The 15,596-nt window shown below is 62.9% G+C and overlaps 2 protein-coding genes across 3 annotated transcripts; one reads left to right on the top strand and one right to left on the bottom strand.

Annotated features, from left to right (window-relative positions):
- The first annotated feature begins 846 nt into the window (after nt 1-846).
- LOC134423763 (endothelin-converting enzyme-like 1) lies at nt 847-11,110 on the top strand. 2 transcript variants are annotated; one of them, XM_063167122.1, is made up of 18 exons: nt 847-1,005; nt 2,488-3,372; nt 5,205-5,273; nt 5,429-5,539; nt 6,095-6,187; nt 6,408-6,532; nt 6,952-7,174; nt 7,314-7,412; nt 7,510-7,584; nt 8,018-8,121; nt 8,333-8,391; nt 8,541-8,592; nt 8,701-8,768; nt 8,875-8,999; nt 9,249-9,314; nt 9,526-9,621; nt 10,013-10,089; nt 10,322-11,110. In XM_063167122.1, exons 2-18 carry the CDS (start codon nt 2,629-2,631, stop codon nt 10,419-10,421), a joined length of 2,286 nt encoding a protein of 761 aa, XP_063023192.1. In that variant the 5' UTR covers nt 847-1,005; nt 2,488-2,628; the 3' UTR covers nt 10,422-11,110. The 2 variants fall into 2 exon arrangements, with proteins under 2 accessions (XP_063023192.1, XP_063023191.1); XM_063167121.1 differs by having other exon boundaries at nt 847-1,094.
- Nucleotides 11,111-11,279: 169 nt separating this feature from the next.
- Nucleotides 11,280-15,515, bottom strand: LOC134423967 (intestinal-type alkaline phosphatase-like). Its single transcript, XM_063167536.1, has 11 exons — nt 14,330-15,515; nt 13,708-13,824; nt 13,481-13,596; nt 13,086-13,260; nt 12,787-12,959; nt 12,564-12,698; nt 12,403-12,475; nt 12,187-12,319; nt 11,880-12,073; nt 11,631-11,741; nt 11,280-11,542 (listed from the first exon to the last, which is right to left on the bottom strand). The coding sequence occupies exons 1-11, from the start codon at nt 14,391-14,393 to the stop codon at nt 11,280-11,282; spliced, it is 1,554 nt and encodes a 517-aa protein (XP_063023606.1). The 5' UTR covers nt 14,394-15,515.
- Between the last annotated feature and the right edge of the window lie 81 nt (nt 15,516-15,596).

Here is a 15,596-nt window from a genome sequence, read left to right as displayed (position 1 = left end):
ATGCCACAGCACAGCACATGCTGTCCCTCCCCAGCACCCAGGAGACCCAGAGCCCCCTCTGAGCACCCAGGGATGCACTGCCACAGGAGGGTGAGGGTAGCAGGGCACCCCTGAGCATGACAGGCAGGGTGGCCACAGGGGGCCAGAGTACCCAGGCACTGCAGGGGGCCACCGTGGGAATCGCTGGGCTATAAATCTCCTTGCTGGGCCCCCCCGTGGCAGAGCAGCTCACGATATTTATGTTGGGGATTTATCTGCAATGCAGTTTAATATTCCCGGACCTTTGCCTGTGTGCTCAATGCACGGCTTCCTCCTCGTGCCACCCCTGCCACCCCCGTGCCCGCCATCTCACCCAGAGCCTTTCAGGCTCTGTCTCCTGCCCACCCGCAGTCCTGTCCCCCTGCACCCACTGTGGCAGAACAGGGCCGGGCCGGGCTGGGCCCCCGGGGTGCCCGGGCAGGGAGGGGGTGCCAGGATGCCTCTGGCACAGGCCGTCGGCTGTGCCCACTCGTGCCCCTCGGGGATCCGGCTGCCGGGGGTGACGGCACGGTCCCCGCACGGGGAGTGCCAGGCGGACTGGCACTGCCAGCCCTGTGCCAGCCCCCCCCCCCGGGGTAAAGGGGCCCAGGGACACCCCTGCCCTACCTCCCCGCCGGCGAGGATGAGGTAAGGCTGGCGGGTGGCACAGGGCTGCTTCTTTTGCATAATAATCTCGTTAATGGAGCCTGGCCTGCGGGAGAGCCGGGCTGGAGACACCACCCCCTCCCCGCCCCGCCGCCTCCCTCCGGCCCCGCCGCTCCGCCAGCCGCGGCGCGGGGCGCGGAGCGGAGCGCGGGGCGCGCAGCCGGACGGGTGGCGCGGGGCTGGCCAGCCCCCGGCAGCCTCCTGACACCCCTTGAGAGAGCCGCTGAGCACCCCCAGGGCCCCCCGAGCATCCCGGACGGCGTCCCCGAGCATCCCGGCAGCGTCGCCACGGCATCCCGGGAGCATCCTCCAAGTATCTCGGTGAGCAAACCACGAGCGATCCCCGAGCACCCGCGTACTCCCGGGCAGCAGAACGAAGATCATCCCCCCAGCATCCCTCGAGTACCTCGGTGAGCACCCCACGAGCAGCCCGGGGAGCAGTCCCCGAGAATCCCCCGAATATCCCGGGAATCATCCCGGGGAGCACTTCCCGAGCATCCCTCGAGCAACCCTCGAGCATGGCCCCGAGCACCAAAGGCATCATCCCGACCGGCATCTCCCTAGCACCCCCCCGAGCATTTCCCTGCCATCCCGGCATCACCTTCCCGAACATCCTGGGCAGGCGGCATCCTCCGAGCATCGCGGGCAGCATCCCCCGGGAACCCCCGAGCATCCCCTGAGCATCTCGGGCAGCGCACTGAGCAGCATCCCTCGAGCTTCCCGGGCAGCCCCCTGCCCCCCCACGCTTTGCCGTGCCGGCTGCCGGCCCCGCTAACTTTCCGACGGCAGCAGCTCCCTGGCACGGGCACTGCCGGGCTGCTGCGCCGGGGCACAACTTTGCCCAAGTTGCGGAAGGACGGGGCACGGGGCAGCCCCGCTGTGGGGATGCCGGCCACATCCCGAGCGGCTTTTTGTCCTCCCCCACCTGCAAATCCGGATACCATTCTTCACCTAGCAAGAAGCAGGGTGTCCCTTTGAAGACCTCTCCTCACACTCATCTATGTCCCTACCCTCCTTTCCCCATGGGCAGACCCCTCCTCCCAGCGTGTCACCCTGACAGACACCCCTGCCTGTCGTGCACCTCCCAGTGGAGAGGGGTTGGGTGGATGGTGGCGATGATTGTGGGGGAATGCTGTGCTGCGTCCACGGGGTGCAGGGTTCCCCCCAGACTGGAATTAACTTTGTTCACACATCACGCACTGCTCCACAATTTGACACAATGCAATGCAACACGGCGCAGCACCACCCCACACAGCACAATGCAACACCGCCCGCCATGGCGCAGCACCACCCATGCAACCCAGTGTGGGGCCACTCAACCTGGCCCAGCCCACAGCTCCCCTCACAAATCTCCCCAAAGCCCCTCTTCCCCAGTCTGCTCACCCCATCCATACCCCACCCAGAGAGACTGGCAGCCTTCTGCTCCCCCTTGTTGCGAAGGGTTCTCATGGTGCTGAGTTTGGGTTCATGGAACACCTTGGACATCCACCCAGCATGGGTACTCTGGCTGGAGCACTGTGTGGGTGTGGAGGGTCTGAGATTAGCTGTGCCAGAGACTGAAATCTGCCATCATGCAGGTGTCCTGCATGCAGATGACCTGCCCTGTCACCAAAGGAACTGGCAGAGGGGACAGACATGGGTAGAGGTGCCACCAAGTTCCTGGCGCTATGGACAATCTCAGTGCCAGCAGTGGGGCACACATGGGGATGGATATACAGGCAGCAATGACGACAAGAAGTAACCCCCCCACCCTTGCTCCTCCCAATCCCCCCCCCCCCCATCCATCTCCTCTGCCTTTTCCAGGAGCTTCCTTACTCACCCGGACATCGCCAGTTCCCCGTGGCAGGCACGGCTCCGGCATGAACTGCGGGCTGCCTGAGCCTGCCCTCCGCCTGCCCTGAGCCCCTGCACCAGCGCTGCTGGCGGGGAGCCCCATCCCCGGCCATGGAGAAGACCTACTCGCTGACAGCGCACTACGATGAGTTTCAGGAGGTGAAGTACGTGAGCAAGTACCAGAGCGGGACGCTGCCCAACGGCTTCGCGCTCCAGCTGGGCGCAGGTGCCAAGAAGCGCCGTGGGGGGCTGCCCCGCTGGAGCCGCCGGGAGGTCTGCCTGCTCTCAGGGCTGGTCTTCGCTGCGGGGCTCTGCGTCATCTTGACGTGCATGTTGGTCCTCAAGTACCTGGCGACCGAAGGGGACAGCTACTGCCTGGAGGGGTGCCAGGAGAAGAAGGCCTTCCTGCGGGCATCCCGCTTCCTAAGTGCCAACATGGATGCTACCATCGACCCCTGCCAGGACTTCTACTCGTTCGCCTGTGGCGGCTGGCTCCGGCGGCACGGCATCCCCGAGGACAAGCTGGTGTACGGCACCATCGGGGCCATCGCCGAGCAGAACGAGGCCAAGCTGCGGGCGCTGCTGAGCCGGCCCGTGCGGCGCCGGGCCCGCGCCTCGGCAGAGAGGAAGGTCAAGGAGTTCTTCCGCTCGTGCCTGGACCGGGCCGAGATCGATCGGCTCGGGCCCCGGCCCATGCTGGAGGTCATCGGGGAGTGCGGTGGCTGGGACGCCCCTCCGGAGCGCAGGGACATCAACGAGCTGCTCTACAAGACACAGGGCGTCTACAGTGCTGCCGTGCTCTTCTCCCTCACCGTCAGCCTGGACGAGAGGAACACCTCCCGCTACGTCATTCGGGTGAGGGCACCGTGCCCCTGGGGCTGCCCCTGCCCCGGGCACCCAGCAGTGCCGCTGACACCTGGCGGTGTCACTGTCCTTGCTGCAGAGGCACCTGCGCAGGGGCTGGGCTTGGCTGCAGCAGGTGGCTGGGTTGGGGACCCCTCCTGTCCCTGGGGACCCTCCTGTCTTTCCAGCATGGGACCCCTGTGTCAGGGGCACCTCCAGGACAGGGCTGAGGACATGGGCAGAGGCGTGCATGGAGTGAGGCAGTGCCACCTGCCTGGGTGCTGAGGACAGCCCAGAGGGCACCAGGGTCTGCAGAGTGCTGGCAGCCAAGCCCTCACCTTGGCATTGTGGCTGCCACTTGTGCACAGGGACAAGCCCCAGACAGTGGCAGGGGGATGCCCACCAATCCCCCAGCACTGTGCCAGGGCATTTTCCCATGGCTTTCTCAGTCTTTCCCATCTCTGCCAGACCACGTCACTCACCCTGAGGTGCCACCAGAGTACAGGTGGGCTTTGTCTGGCTAGCCAGGTCTCCTGGTGGGTGTGGGGATGCAGTGGTGGGCATGGAGGGAGCACAGCAGTGGCACAGCAGGGATGCCGTGGTGGGCTCGGTGATGGGCACGGAGGTGGGCATAGCCGGGAAAGGGTGAGCACGGGTGGGCGTGGTGGGGACGAGGTGGTGGTGATGGCGAGGGCAGTGGGGGGACGCAGCGGTGGAGCCGAGCCGCCCTGTTCCCTGTGAGGTAGTGGGGCTGTGGGATGTGAGTGTGAGTGGGTGTGCGGGGCAGGGCGGCTCGCTGCCGGCTCCGGCCGCGCGTCTGCAACACTAGAGGGAGCGTCGGTCACAGGGAAAGGATGGGAGGCTGAGCGGGACCGGGAGTGCGCGGGGTGGGACACCGGGGTGAGGGGGGAGATGGGTGTGACAGCCAGGGCTAAGGGTCAGGGCTTGGGGTATCGGGGGTGTGATTGCGGTGGTGTGCGATGGGTGTGAGTGGACAGGGTGTATGGGGGGCTGGGGGGTGTGTGGGGGCTGCAGGTTTCAGCACCCATCCAGGAAAGCAAAGGGGGCAGAGGGGATGAGGAAGATGGGGAGGAAGGCTGGAGGTGCCCGTGGGTGCGCGGGCAGTGCTGTGGCTGTGTGAGGGGAGGGGGGCTGGTGCAGTGAGCTGGGGGGAGCTGAGCCAGAGAGAGAGAAGGAGAGAGTGCGTGTGTGTGTGTGTGTGTGTGTGTGTGCGTGTGTGTGTGTGCGTGCATGGAGCAGGGGTAAAACAGAAAAATGGACGTTGCTTGTGTAGGCATGTGAACATCCATAGGTGTGTGTCCAGAGGGGTGAGTTACCTGTGTGCTTGTGTGTGTGAGTGTGCAGGTAGGTGCAAGTGTGCTCAGGTGTGTGTTTGGCTTGGAGGCTGTGCCTGTGGTTGCAGCCCAGCAGGGCTGTGTGTGAAGAGCGAGGGTGTCCATGCAGCTCGCCATGCAGGCTGCAGCACAGCAGTGGGGCTGGCCATGGAGCAGGTGGGGGACACCAGGGAGCAGGGATGGGGCAGAGAGTGCTGGCAGCATAGGGCAGGCTGTGGGGCAACCCATGTGCCAGTCAGGCCGTGGAGCAAGGGCCTGCTCTGTGCCCGGCACTCCCAGCCTGTTGCATGCTGCCTGCTGCAGCTCCAGCAGCCTCCAGCAGGAGGGAAACTGAGGCAGGGACGTGCCCATTCCTGGGGCTGCTCCAGCACACTGCCATCCTTGGCTCCAGGGACACCGGGGCCATTCTGTGATATGGGGAAGGCGAGGGGAGCCTGGGCCTGCACAGGGCCCTCCCTCTGCTCACCCAGTGCCCATCTCTCGCCCCAGATCGACCAGGACGGCCTGACCCTGCCCGAACGGACCCTCTACCTGGGGCAGGACGAGGAGAGCGAGAAGGTAAGGGGGACACAACAGTGCCCTGGGGACAGCAGGAGAGGGAGCAGCATCCAGCATGGCTGGCAGAGAGAGGGCACCCAGTGCCAGCAGTGCTGGGGACTGGGGTGCCACAGGACAGTGGGGGGTGGCCCTGAGCATCCCTTCCCTCTGAACAGATCCTGGCCGCATACCGAGTGTTCATGGAGCGACTGCTCACCCTCCTGGGGGCTGAGAACGTGGAGCAGAAAGCCCAGGAGATCCTGCAGCTGGAGCAGCACCTCGCCAATGTGAGAGGGATACATGCCGTGAGCCTTGGGGTGCCCTTGTCCAGCCCTTGGACATCCCAGTCACAGATTTTGGGGGACATCCATATCTGCTTCTAAGCAATCTCATTCCAATCCCTCCATGGGGACTTCCTCTCCCAGCCCTTGGGTACCTTCAGACCTAGAACTTGGGGATCTCATCCTCTTGACGACCTCATGGCAGAGCTTCAGGCACCCAGTCCCACATTCTGAGAACCCTCAGTCCCAGCCCTTAGGGCAACCAGTCCAGCCCAGCATCTACTCCTTGTGAGGCCACTCTGGGCCCTTGTAGGCTCCACATACAGGTCTTAGGGACCTTAGTCTGGACTATGGAGGAATGTGTGTGCCCATTCCTCAGATAACCCAGTTCCTTGGCACCTTCTGACTAGCCCTCAGGGTCCCTCTGGCAGCAGAGGGTTCCTGGGGCAGGGAGTGGGAAGGATATGGGTCAGTACCCACATTAGCGATGCCCAGGGCACTATCCCTGTGTCACCCCAAGGGGGGCAGTGGGGTGGTGACAGCCATGCCCACCCTGTGTAGATCACGGTGTCCGAGTATGACGACGTGCGCAGGGATGTTGGCAGCATGTACCACAAAGTGACCCTGGCCGAGCTGCAGCGCATCACTCCCACGGTGAGTGCCCCCGGTGCCAGCCTGCCCCCATCTGCCTGTGCCCCACACTTGTGCCCGTCCCCCTCCTCCATGCCCTCAATGCCCACCACCTGTCCCAGTTAAATCCACCTGAGGATAATGCACTCCTCTGGTGGGAGGCTGGAAAGGCTGAAGGGCGTCCCCTCCAGGGTGGCATGGAGTGGGGGTCCCCATGCCCCCCTGACAGTGCCTGCCCTGGCAGCTCAAGTGGAAGCGCTTGCTGGATCGCATCTTCCATGACAGCTTCTCAGAGGAGGAGGAGGTGGTGCTGCTGGCCAACGACTACATGCACAAGGTGTCCAACCTCATCCGTGTGACACCCAGCAGGTGAGGGGGCTGGCACCCCCTGTGCCCCTGGCACCTTTCCCAGCCTGGCAGGGGGCACAGGACAGCTGTGCCTGGAACCTCCCACCATCACCCTCCTCCTGGTGCGGGAAGGCCGTGCTGGGCACAGGAAATCTGGGAAAGCTTGTGGGAAAGGCTCTGTTGTGAGCCCCACAGCATCCTGGTCGTGCCTGGACACCTGCTGAGCCACCCCCGCCAGAGGTCACCAGACTCATGGCACCTCAGGGAGGGACGTGGTGCCGGCCTGTCCCTGTGCCCCACCAGCCATGGCCCCTGTGTCCCCGATCAGGGGTGTCCCCAAGCAGAGGTGTCCCCGAGCAGGGGTGTCCCCATCCTGGCACATGCTCCCACGGTCCCTGTGCCTGGGGACATGCTGAGGGCCGCCCCTGTCCCTGTCCCAGGATCCTTCACAACTACATGCTGTGGCGCATCGTGGTGGTGCTGAGCGAGCACCTCTCCACCCCCTTCCGCGATGCCATCCACGAGCTCTCCAAGGAGATGGAGGGCAATGAGAAGCAGCTGGAGCCGGGTAAGATCTGCCTGAGCCAGGCTAACAAGCACTTTGGAATGGCCCTGGGAGCTCTCTTCGTTGAGGAGCACTTCTCCTCTGCCAGCAAAGCCAAGGTAGGTGATGCTGCCTATGGGCAGAAGCCACCCCAATCTCCCATCACCTTGCCAGAGTGCCCACTGCCCCCAGCAAGGGCTGTCTGGCCGGTGGTGGATGGTGGGGATGCCATTCCAGCACCATGGTGACCCACCATAGGTGCAGCAGCTGGTGGAGGACATAAAATACATCCTCGACCAGCGCCTGGATGAGCTGGACTGGATGGACGAGGAGACACGGAGAGCAGCCAGGGCCAAGGTAGTGGCCCCTAGCATGCACTCGTGTCTTTGGCCCCATCACCAGCACAGAGGCACACGGGATAGGGGCCTGAATACACCACTGATTTTGCCCACAGCTCCGGTACATGATGGTGATGATTGGGTACCCTGATTTCCTCCTGAAGCCAGAGGCCATCGACAAGGAATATGAGGCAAGGGATAGCCTGGGAGCATGTGAGGACATGGGCACATGGTGGGGGAAGATGGTCCCCACATCTGCATCAGGCTCTGTGGAGATGCCACCACAAAACAAGCCCCCTCCTGGTGCTCACTGCTGGCAGGGTGCCCCACACTGGCAGTGCCATACAGTCCCTGGAGTCTGGGATGGTGTTTCCTTCCCCACATTGCAGCTCCCAGAGCTCAGCCCCATCCTTGGCAAGGACTGGGGGTGCCAGCGTGGCCCAGGGACCTCCCAGAGCTGGCAGAGAAGCAGCTGCCCCTGTGGGCACCCAGCATGGGACATGAGAACACACTTGTGACACTTCCACACAGTCACCAAGGCTCACAGGGGTGGGAGGACACCACAGGCCTGCCCTCCACACTCTTGGGGCTGGCATGTCCCCTGATGTGGCTGTGTCCCCCCAGTTTGAGGTGAATGAGAAGACCTACTTCAAGAACATCCTCAACAGCATCGCCTTTGGCATCAGGCTCTCGGTGAAGAAGATCCGGCAGGAGGTGGATAAGTCCGCGTGGGTATCCCCTTGTCCTGGGGGCACATGGAGGGGCCCAGCATGGTGCCAGCAGCGTCCCCTGTCCCCATGCCTGGATGCAGCCCACAGGCTGTAGGCAGAAGGGCACAGGGATGCCAGGAGTGCCCCCCTGTTCCCCAGCAGTGCAGAGGGATGGCACTTCCATGTGCCTCGGTGTTGTGCAGCCCAGCACTGCTGTCTCTCCTTGCAGGTGGCTGCTGCCTCCCCAGGCACTGAACGCCTACTACCTGCCCAACAAGAACCAGATGGGTGAGCACTGTCTGCCCTTGATCTGCCCCCGGGGGGAGCGGGGAGGATCTGGGATGGGGACAAGGCCCAGGGTCCCGTGGTGCTGGGTGATGCTGTGGGTGGGTACAGGGCAGGGTGACACCAACTGCAATGTTCTCCTGTGTCCCCAGTGTTCCCTGCTGGCATCCTGCAGCCCACGCTCTACAACCCCGAGTTCCCGCAGTGAGTGTGGGGCTGGGGGATGGCTGGGCGTTGCCATGTCATGGGGTCACCCCCATCTCTGCCAGCATGGTGCTCTCCACCCTCTCACCTCTGTTCCCCATCCAACAGGTCGCTGAACTATGGTGGGATTGGCACCATTATTGGACATGAGCTGACCCATGGCTACGATGACTGGGGTGAGTGTCCCTGCTGTATCCTGCCCGGATGTGAGGATGGGCTGGGGCAGCCAGGCAGGACGCCTGGGTCCCTTGGGACTCCTGGAGGTGGCGGTTGCCTCGGCAGGGGGACAGTATGACCGGCACGGGAACCTGGTGCACTGGTGGACGGAGCGGTCGTACAGCAAGTTCCTGAAGAAGGCGCAGTGCATCGTCAACCTCTACGACAACTTCACTGTCTACAACCAGAGGGTGAGACCCCCTCTCCTTCCAGGCGATGGCCAGCCGGGCACAGCTGCCCCATGGTGGGGTCTCTGCTGCCCCATCGCTTAGGGCTGGGTGCCTGCAGGAGAACTGACTCTGCCCTGCCCAGCCCTGAGACCAGCAATTCATCACCCTAAGCCTGGAAATTCCTCAGGGCATTTGGGGAGTTCTCATCCCCTCGGTGCCAGCATGGGGATGGGGACACCTCTGTTGATGCTGTCACTTCTCCTTTGGCAGGTGAATGGCAAACACACACTGGGGGAGAACATCGCTGACATGGGGGGGCTCAAACTCGCCTACTACGTGAGTGTCCCCCCACCCTGGGTGTCACAGCCATGGGGAGCTGCTTTTGCCATCCCTGTTGAGGGGGAGGAGATGCTCCAAACCCTCCTTACAACCTGCAGCAAGGGGTGGTCAGGATCCTGATTGCTGCTTGCTGGGGGTTTGGGGTGGGTCCAGGGTGGGTTTGTGGGAGTATCCAGGCCATGCTATCCAGGCATCCCTTGTTCTCCAGGCCTACCAGAAGTGGGTGAGGGAGCATGGCCCTGAGCACCCCCTGCACCACATGAAATACACACACGACCAGCTCTTCTTCATCGCCTTTGCCCAGGTGAGCCCCTGTCCTCCTCACATGTAACAGCTATTGGGGCAGGAGGGTCACCTTGTGTGGGGCCAGTAGCCCAAAGGGATGGGCAGAGAGCCTTGTGGAACACATGGCCAATGGCCAAGAGCTGGGCTCAGCTGCATCAGCAGGTCCTGAGCTCAGGGTACAGAGCTCAGCCCTGAAGGAGCACCCCCAGAGACCCTACAATAACAGACATGACTCCATGCTCTCCCAGCCCACCATGTACACAGGCTCCTTGGAAACCCTACACTAACAAATTCAATCAGGGCATCACTGCCCTCAGTCCCTAGCAGCCAGAAGGGCCACGGTGTCCTGGTGGTTGCCAGGACCCAGGGTGCCCCGTGTGGTTTGTCCATGGAACTTTTGTCCCCTGCAGAACTGGTGCATCAAGCGGAGATCCCAGTCCATCTACCTGCAGGTGCTGACAGACAAGCACGCCCCGGAGCACTACAGGTACTGGGTGCTCCCAAATGGGGGGGCTGGGGGCATGGTGGGTGCCAGCCTTCCCCACAGATGTCAGTGCTGTGCAAAGTGGGACGAGCACCCTTTGGAGTGCTGGTGCCAGCAGATTTTGGGTGATATCCCTGGGGCAGGGGTGGGGTTCTGCTGGGGCGAGCACGTACTGCGAGTGGGGTGTGAGGCAGGAGTGCAGGGGGTGCTCTGAGGTCCTCTCCTCTCCCGGCAGGGTCCTGGGCAGTGTCTCACAGTTCGAGGAGTTTGGACGGGTCTTCCACTGCCCCAAGAACTCACCCATGAACCCAGTGCACAAGTGCTCGGTGTGGTGAGGCTGATCCCCTTCAGCAGGCTGGGACCCTCCATCCCCTCCCCTGCCCAAGTGACGCATTGTGCCTACTCCCCAAATTCCCATCTCCCTTCTGATTCTCCAGATAAAGGGGGCACCCTCGGGTGTCACGGGGGTCACCCCAAAGGCAGGCAGCTGCCATAGGGCTGTAGGCAGCAGAGACAATTGGGCTGGGCAGCTTCCTCCTGCCCATCCCCCTCCCATCCACTGCCCTGTGCAGTGAGGGATCCTCATTACCCATGGAGGAACAAGGGCACACCCAGGCACACCTGTACCCCCTTTTGTGTCCACCCAGCCCAAACCCTTCACCCAGGCCAACCACTTCCATCCCAGCATCAGTCAAGGCAGGTGGAGGACTTCACTGTCTCCAAGGGGCTGCCCCATGCCAAAAGCCTCCCCTGCACGGTGCCCTCCCCATGCCAGCCCCCTGTCCACGCACCAGCCCTGCCCGGGGGGGCACAGCGGCGCAGCCGGGCCGGGCGATGCCGGCCTGCCTGGGAGCGCAGGCACACGGACACTGCTGTATTTTCCGCTGCTGTTTCTGGTCAATAAAGCGCTGGATATGCTGGGTGGCTGCCAGGGGCCATGGCCAGGGGATGGGAGCAGTGGGCAGCACCCCCAGCCCTGCCCACATGGCACAGGCACCCCCACTCCATGAACACGCCTGTCCCACCAGAGTCACACTGCGTGTTTATTTAACCCCCCACTGCCCGGGATTCGATGTCCCCATGGCTGCTGCGTCCAGAGCAGCGATGCTTCAGAAAGCTGCCTGCAGGTGCCACACCGTGGGGAGGGAGGGGAAACGTGAGTGTGTCCCGTGGGGTGCCCTAGGGACACGGCATCAGCGGAAGAGGGGCAGAAGGAGGGCAGGCAGGAGCAGGGCCAGGGGGCTGCCGCGGATGCCGGGGCCGGAGTTCCGCTGGCGGCAGTCAGTGTAGGGCTCGATGCAGGCGGCGTAGGCCATGGCATGGGCTACATAGGTCTGCTCCTGCACCCCGTGGAAGAGGTGGGCCATGGGGCCCTTGGCCAGGATGGCCACGTCCTCACCGCCATGGGTCTCTGAACCCAGTGGCACAGCTGCCTGTGGCAGGTATTCATATTGCACTGTGGAGGGGAGAGAAGGAGGTGAGGGAGGGCAATGATGGCCCCCAGCCCCACCCCACCACCCAAGCCATGGCCTCTGTGTCCTCACTGGCTGTTTCTGGGTCCACGTTAGGCCGTATACCGCTGGGATATCCTGGCCCATTCCCGTAGAGGATCGATGTGTAGTTCTTCCCATCAGTAGTTTTCTTTTGGCCCAGAGCTGGGGAAGGGGAAATGGAGGAGGAAGATGAGGAGGAGAAGAAGGAGGGGGATCATCCAAGGAACACCCATATCACCCCTCTGGCCACAGTCAGGGTGGCACAGGACTGGCAGTAGCCAGGACAGGGCACGGCCCTACCAAAGATGGAGGAGCCACGCAGGGTGTAGCCCCCGAAAGCGAAGACGTGCGAGTGGTCAGCGGTGATGACAGTGAGGGTGTCATCCTCGTCTGTCATGGTGCCTGCCCGCTCGATGGCCCAGTCAAACTCCACTGCTTCTGTCAGTGCCTTATGGGCTGCACCATCATGGTGGCCGTGGTCGATTCTGCCACCTGCAGATGGGCACACACGATGGGCTGGGGACCAACAGCAGCACGCACAACTCATATCCCCCCACCCTACAGCCCCCTGTAACTGGCCCCAGGGACATGAGCCCCAAACTTATCTTCCACAAAGAGGTAGAAGCCATTGGGGTTCCTGCTCAGGACGGTGATGGCTGCTTCTGTCATCTCGGTGAGAGACGGGTCCAGGGTGGTGTTACGCACCAGGTTGTACTTTGTGTCCACGGGTTCAAAGAGACCTGTGAGGGAATGTGTTGGGGACAGCATCAGTGCCTGAGTGTCCCAGCGCCTCTTGGGTCCTGGCACAGGGATCATTTGTTACCCATCAAATAATTCACGTTGGGGTCGGCAGCAGCTGCCAGCATCTCTGTCCTGTTCCAGACATAGCGGGCACCCTGTGGGCAGATCCCCCGGGGGGTCAGTGGGTGCCTGTCCCTGTGCCAGGGCCAGTGGGCAGAGGAGCGTTCCTGACACGTCACGCACCGGCCGTGCCTGCAGCCACATGTCGATGAGGTTGTTGCCATCCTCGCGTATCCCATTCTGGCTGCTGTCGGCGGGGTACTCAGGGTCCGGTGTCCCCGCGGGGGTCATGTATTTCCGACCACCACCCAGGATCACCTGGAGGGGACGAGGTGGACAAAGTGTTGTTAGTGGGGGTGCCCTGAGAGGGGTCTGTCCCTGCTCTCCTCCTGCGTGCGGCGCTCACGTTGATGTCGACGTTGTGGACCAGCTGCCAGGCGATGTCCTTGCAGCCCTGCTGCCGCGCCTCCTGGGGCATGCTGGCGTCTGCGTACCACTCCCGGTTCACCACGTGTGCGTAGGTTCCCGAGGGTGATGCGTGCTGCACCCGTGTCGTGGTCACGATGCCCACTGCCTTCCCTGCCCAACCCGGCTCATCAGGCCCCACCAAGGACCCCAACACAGAGTCCCCACCACCGAGGGAAGCCCCCAGCGTGGCACCCCTTGTTCCCCCAGGGCTCCCCCCAGCCCTGCATCCCCCGTTACCAGCTCTGCGGGCTCGCTCCATCACTGAGATCACCTCGTTGCCGAACGTAGTGCTGCACTGTGAGTGGCGGGCGGCCGCGCTCACCCCGATGGTCTGGTAGTTGCCCTTCACCCCGCAGAGATAGGCTGTGGCTGTCCCTGCACTGTCAGGGACCTGCCTGTCCACATTGTAGGTCTGCCAAGGATAGAGGGACTCAGGGCAGGAGTCCACAGTGGGGTGTCCACCCAGCAACCTGTGCCACACTCCTTCACTCACCCATAAATACATGTGGCATGGGGAGGTACCCCATACACAACATACGTGCAGCTCTGGGCTGCCAGCAGCCCCATGCTTGGGAAAACCTGGCCCCATGCCCAGGATCACAATGCCCCATGCCCGGCAGGATGAAATTTACCTTAGACAGAGCCACGTAGGGGAAAGCATCCAGAGCAAGAGGGGTCTCAGGGCCGAGCTTCCCTTGCTGCTGTGCCTTGAGGATGCGGGTGGCTGTGATGGTGGGGATCCCAAATCCTGGGCAGAGAGAGGGTCCTGGTCACCCTTGGGACCAGGTGCCCTGCACACATCCCACTCAGCAGAGTACTGGCCACGTCAGCCTGCTTGCTGGGGTGCAGCTGGACTCACCATCCCCAAGGAAAATGATGAGGTTTTTGGCTTTGTGTATCCTCGGCTGGAGTTCTAAGGAGGCTTCGATGGCTGCAGCTGCCTGCTTGTACCAGAAGGATGGATTCTCCTCCTCCGCTGGGACAGTGCAAACACCCATCAGTCCCAGCACAACAGCACCTGCATCCCTGGGGCATCCCTGAGGGGTACCCAGAGCCCAGGGATACTTGTTCCCTGAGCACTCCCATGCTGGGGCCTCCTCTCACATGCACCAGGTGGTTTGGGGCTGTTTGGGGTGGGGAGAGACCGTGCAGGCTTGCACGGACTGCCTGGCCCCAGGGTCCTGGGGCAGGGAACAAGGGGGAACAGCAAAACCAGACACAGCCAAACCCATGGTAGGGAGTGGTGATAAGAGGATACAGGCGCTTCCCCCAGACCAGCCCCCAGCACAGAAGCAAGTGAAAATCTGAGGGAAAAGTGGTGCCCAAGAAGGGCAGGGGTGACAAAGCCCCATTGATTCTTGTTCAGCTGGGCAGCCCCAGCTCCTCTCCCCAGGCCCTCCTTGTGGCCAGCCTGGCTGACACCCTGCTTCCCTGGGCACCCACCGCAGCCAGCCGGGCCCCAGCCCCGTCCTTGTGCCCACCTGGAATGACAGCGGTGCCAAGCCCTGCGCAGAGGCAGAGGCTGAGGGATGCCAGGAGCTGCATGCTGAGATCTGACAGGCCAACACTGCTGGCAGTGTCTGTAAATCCAACAGCTGTGGGAGGGACTTTGGACAGGGATCAGCCCTAGCAGGGTGTGTGGAGGTGTGTGTCACCACATCTCTGCCGAGTGCAAAGGCCGCGGCCTGGGCTCGTGTCACCTCCTTGGCACAAGGCCCTGTGCCTGCTGGGCACACATGGGCTTGGGGCACAGGCAGATGCAGGGACAAGAGGAAGTGCGGTGATAGCATTAAATCCTGCCCTGGGCACCCTGGCTGTGGTGCCAGGCAGGGCCACGCCCTGTCCCAGGCTGCCATGGGCAGCTCTCAGGTGGGATAACGGTGGGGATGGGAAGCACCTGTGGTCACTCGTGCACTGAGCACCCTGCTCTCTTCCCAGGCTTTCATGGGCAATAAATCCATGGATGTGGACTACAACTCTGCTCCTTGCTCAGCCCTAGATAGGAATGTACCAACCCTTGTGTACAGTGCTCCAACCAGGCAAAGCTGGGCAGGACATTGCCTCTCCTCACCCGCATTTCATCACCTCCCGCACCCCAGTGCCTGCAGTGCTGGTGCCAGGGTAGAGCCAGGAGGCACAGCCAGCTGGGGGGGCAGGCACAGGGCAGCAGCACCTCAGGAGGTGACAGCCACTGAGAACTTTTGCAGGGCAGATGGAGACAAGCAACCCGTGTTTATTGCATCCCTTGGTCCTGCCCACAGTGGGACTCAGCCAGAGCCTGTCAGCCCCTCCCTGTGAGGGCAGCCATGCAGAGGGCCAGGAGGGCCAGCAGGGGCTGTGGCGAGCACCGTGGGCCATGGGAGGCCCTGCGGGCTGCTCTGCACCCGGGCTCTGTGGCATAGGGCTCGAGGCAGGCGGCGTAGGCCATGGCGTGGGTGATGTAGTGCTGCTCCTGCACCCCATGGAACAGGTGGGCCATGGGGCCCTGGGCCAGCACCACCACGTCTTCCCCACTGTGAGTCTTTGTCTCCAGGCGTAAAATTGATGTTGCCTGTGCAGGCATGTGAGCATCCACAGGTGTGTCCAGAGGGGTGAGTTACCTGTGTGCTTGAGTGTGTGTGTGTGAGTGTGCAGGTAGGTGCAAGTGTGCTCAGGTGTGTGTTTGGCTTGGAGGCTGTGCCTGTGGTTGCAGCCCGGCAGGGCTGTGTGTGAAGAGCGAGGGTGTCCATGCAGCTCGCCATGCAGGCT

Source organism: Melospiza melodia, chromosome 12 (genome assembly GCF_035770615.1).
Source record: "Melospiza melodia melodia isolate bMelMel2 chromosome 12, bMelMel2.pri, whole genome shotgun sequence".
Classification (NCBI taxonomy): domain Eukaryota; kingdom Metazoa; phylum Chordata; class Aves; order Passeriformes; family Passerellidae; genus Melospiza; species Melospiza melodia.
Note: the sequence above shows the minus strand (reverse complement) of the source record. Positions and strands in the feature narration are given on the sequence as shown.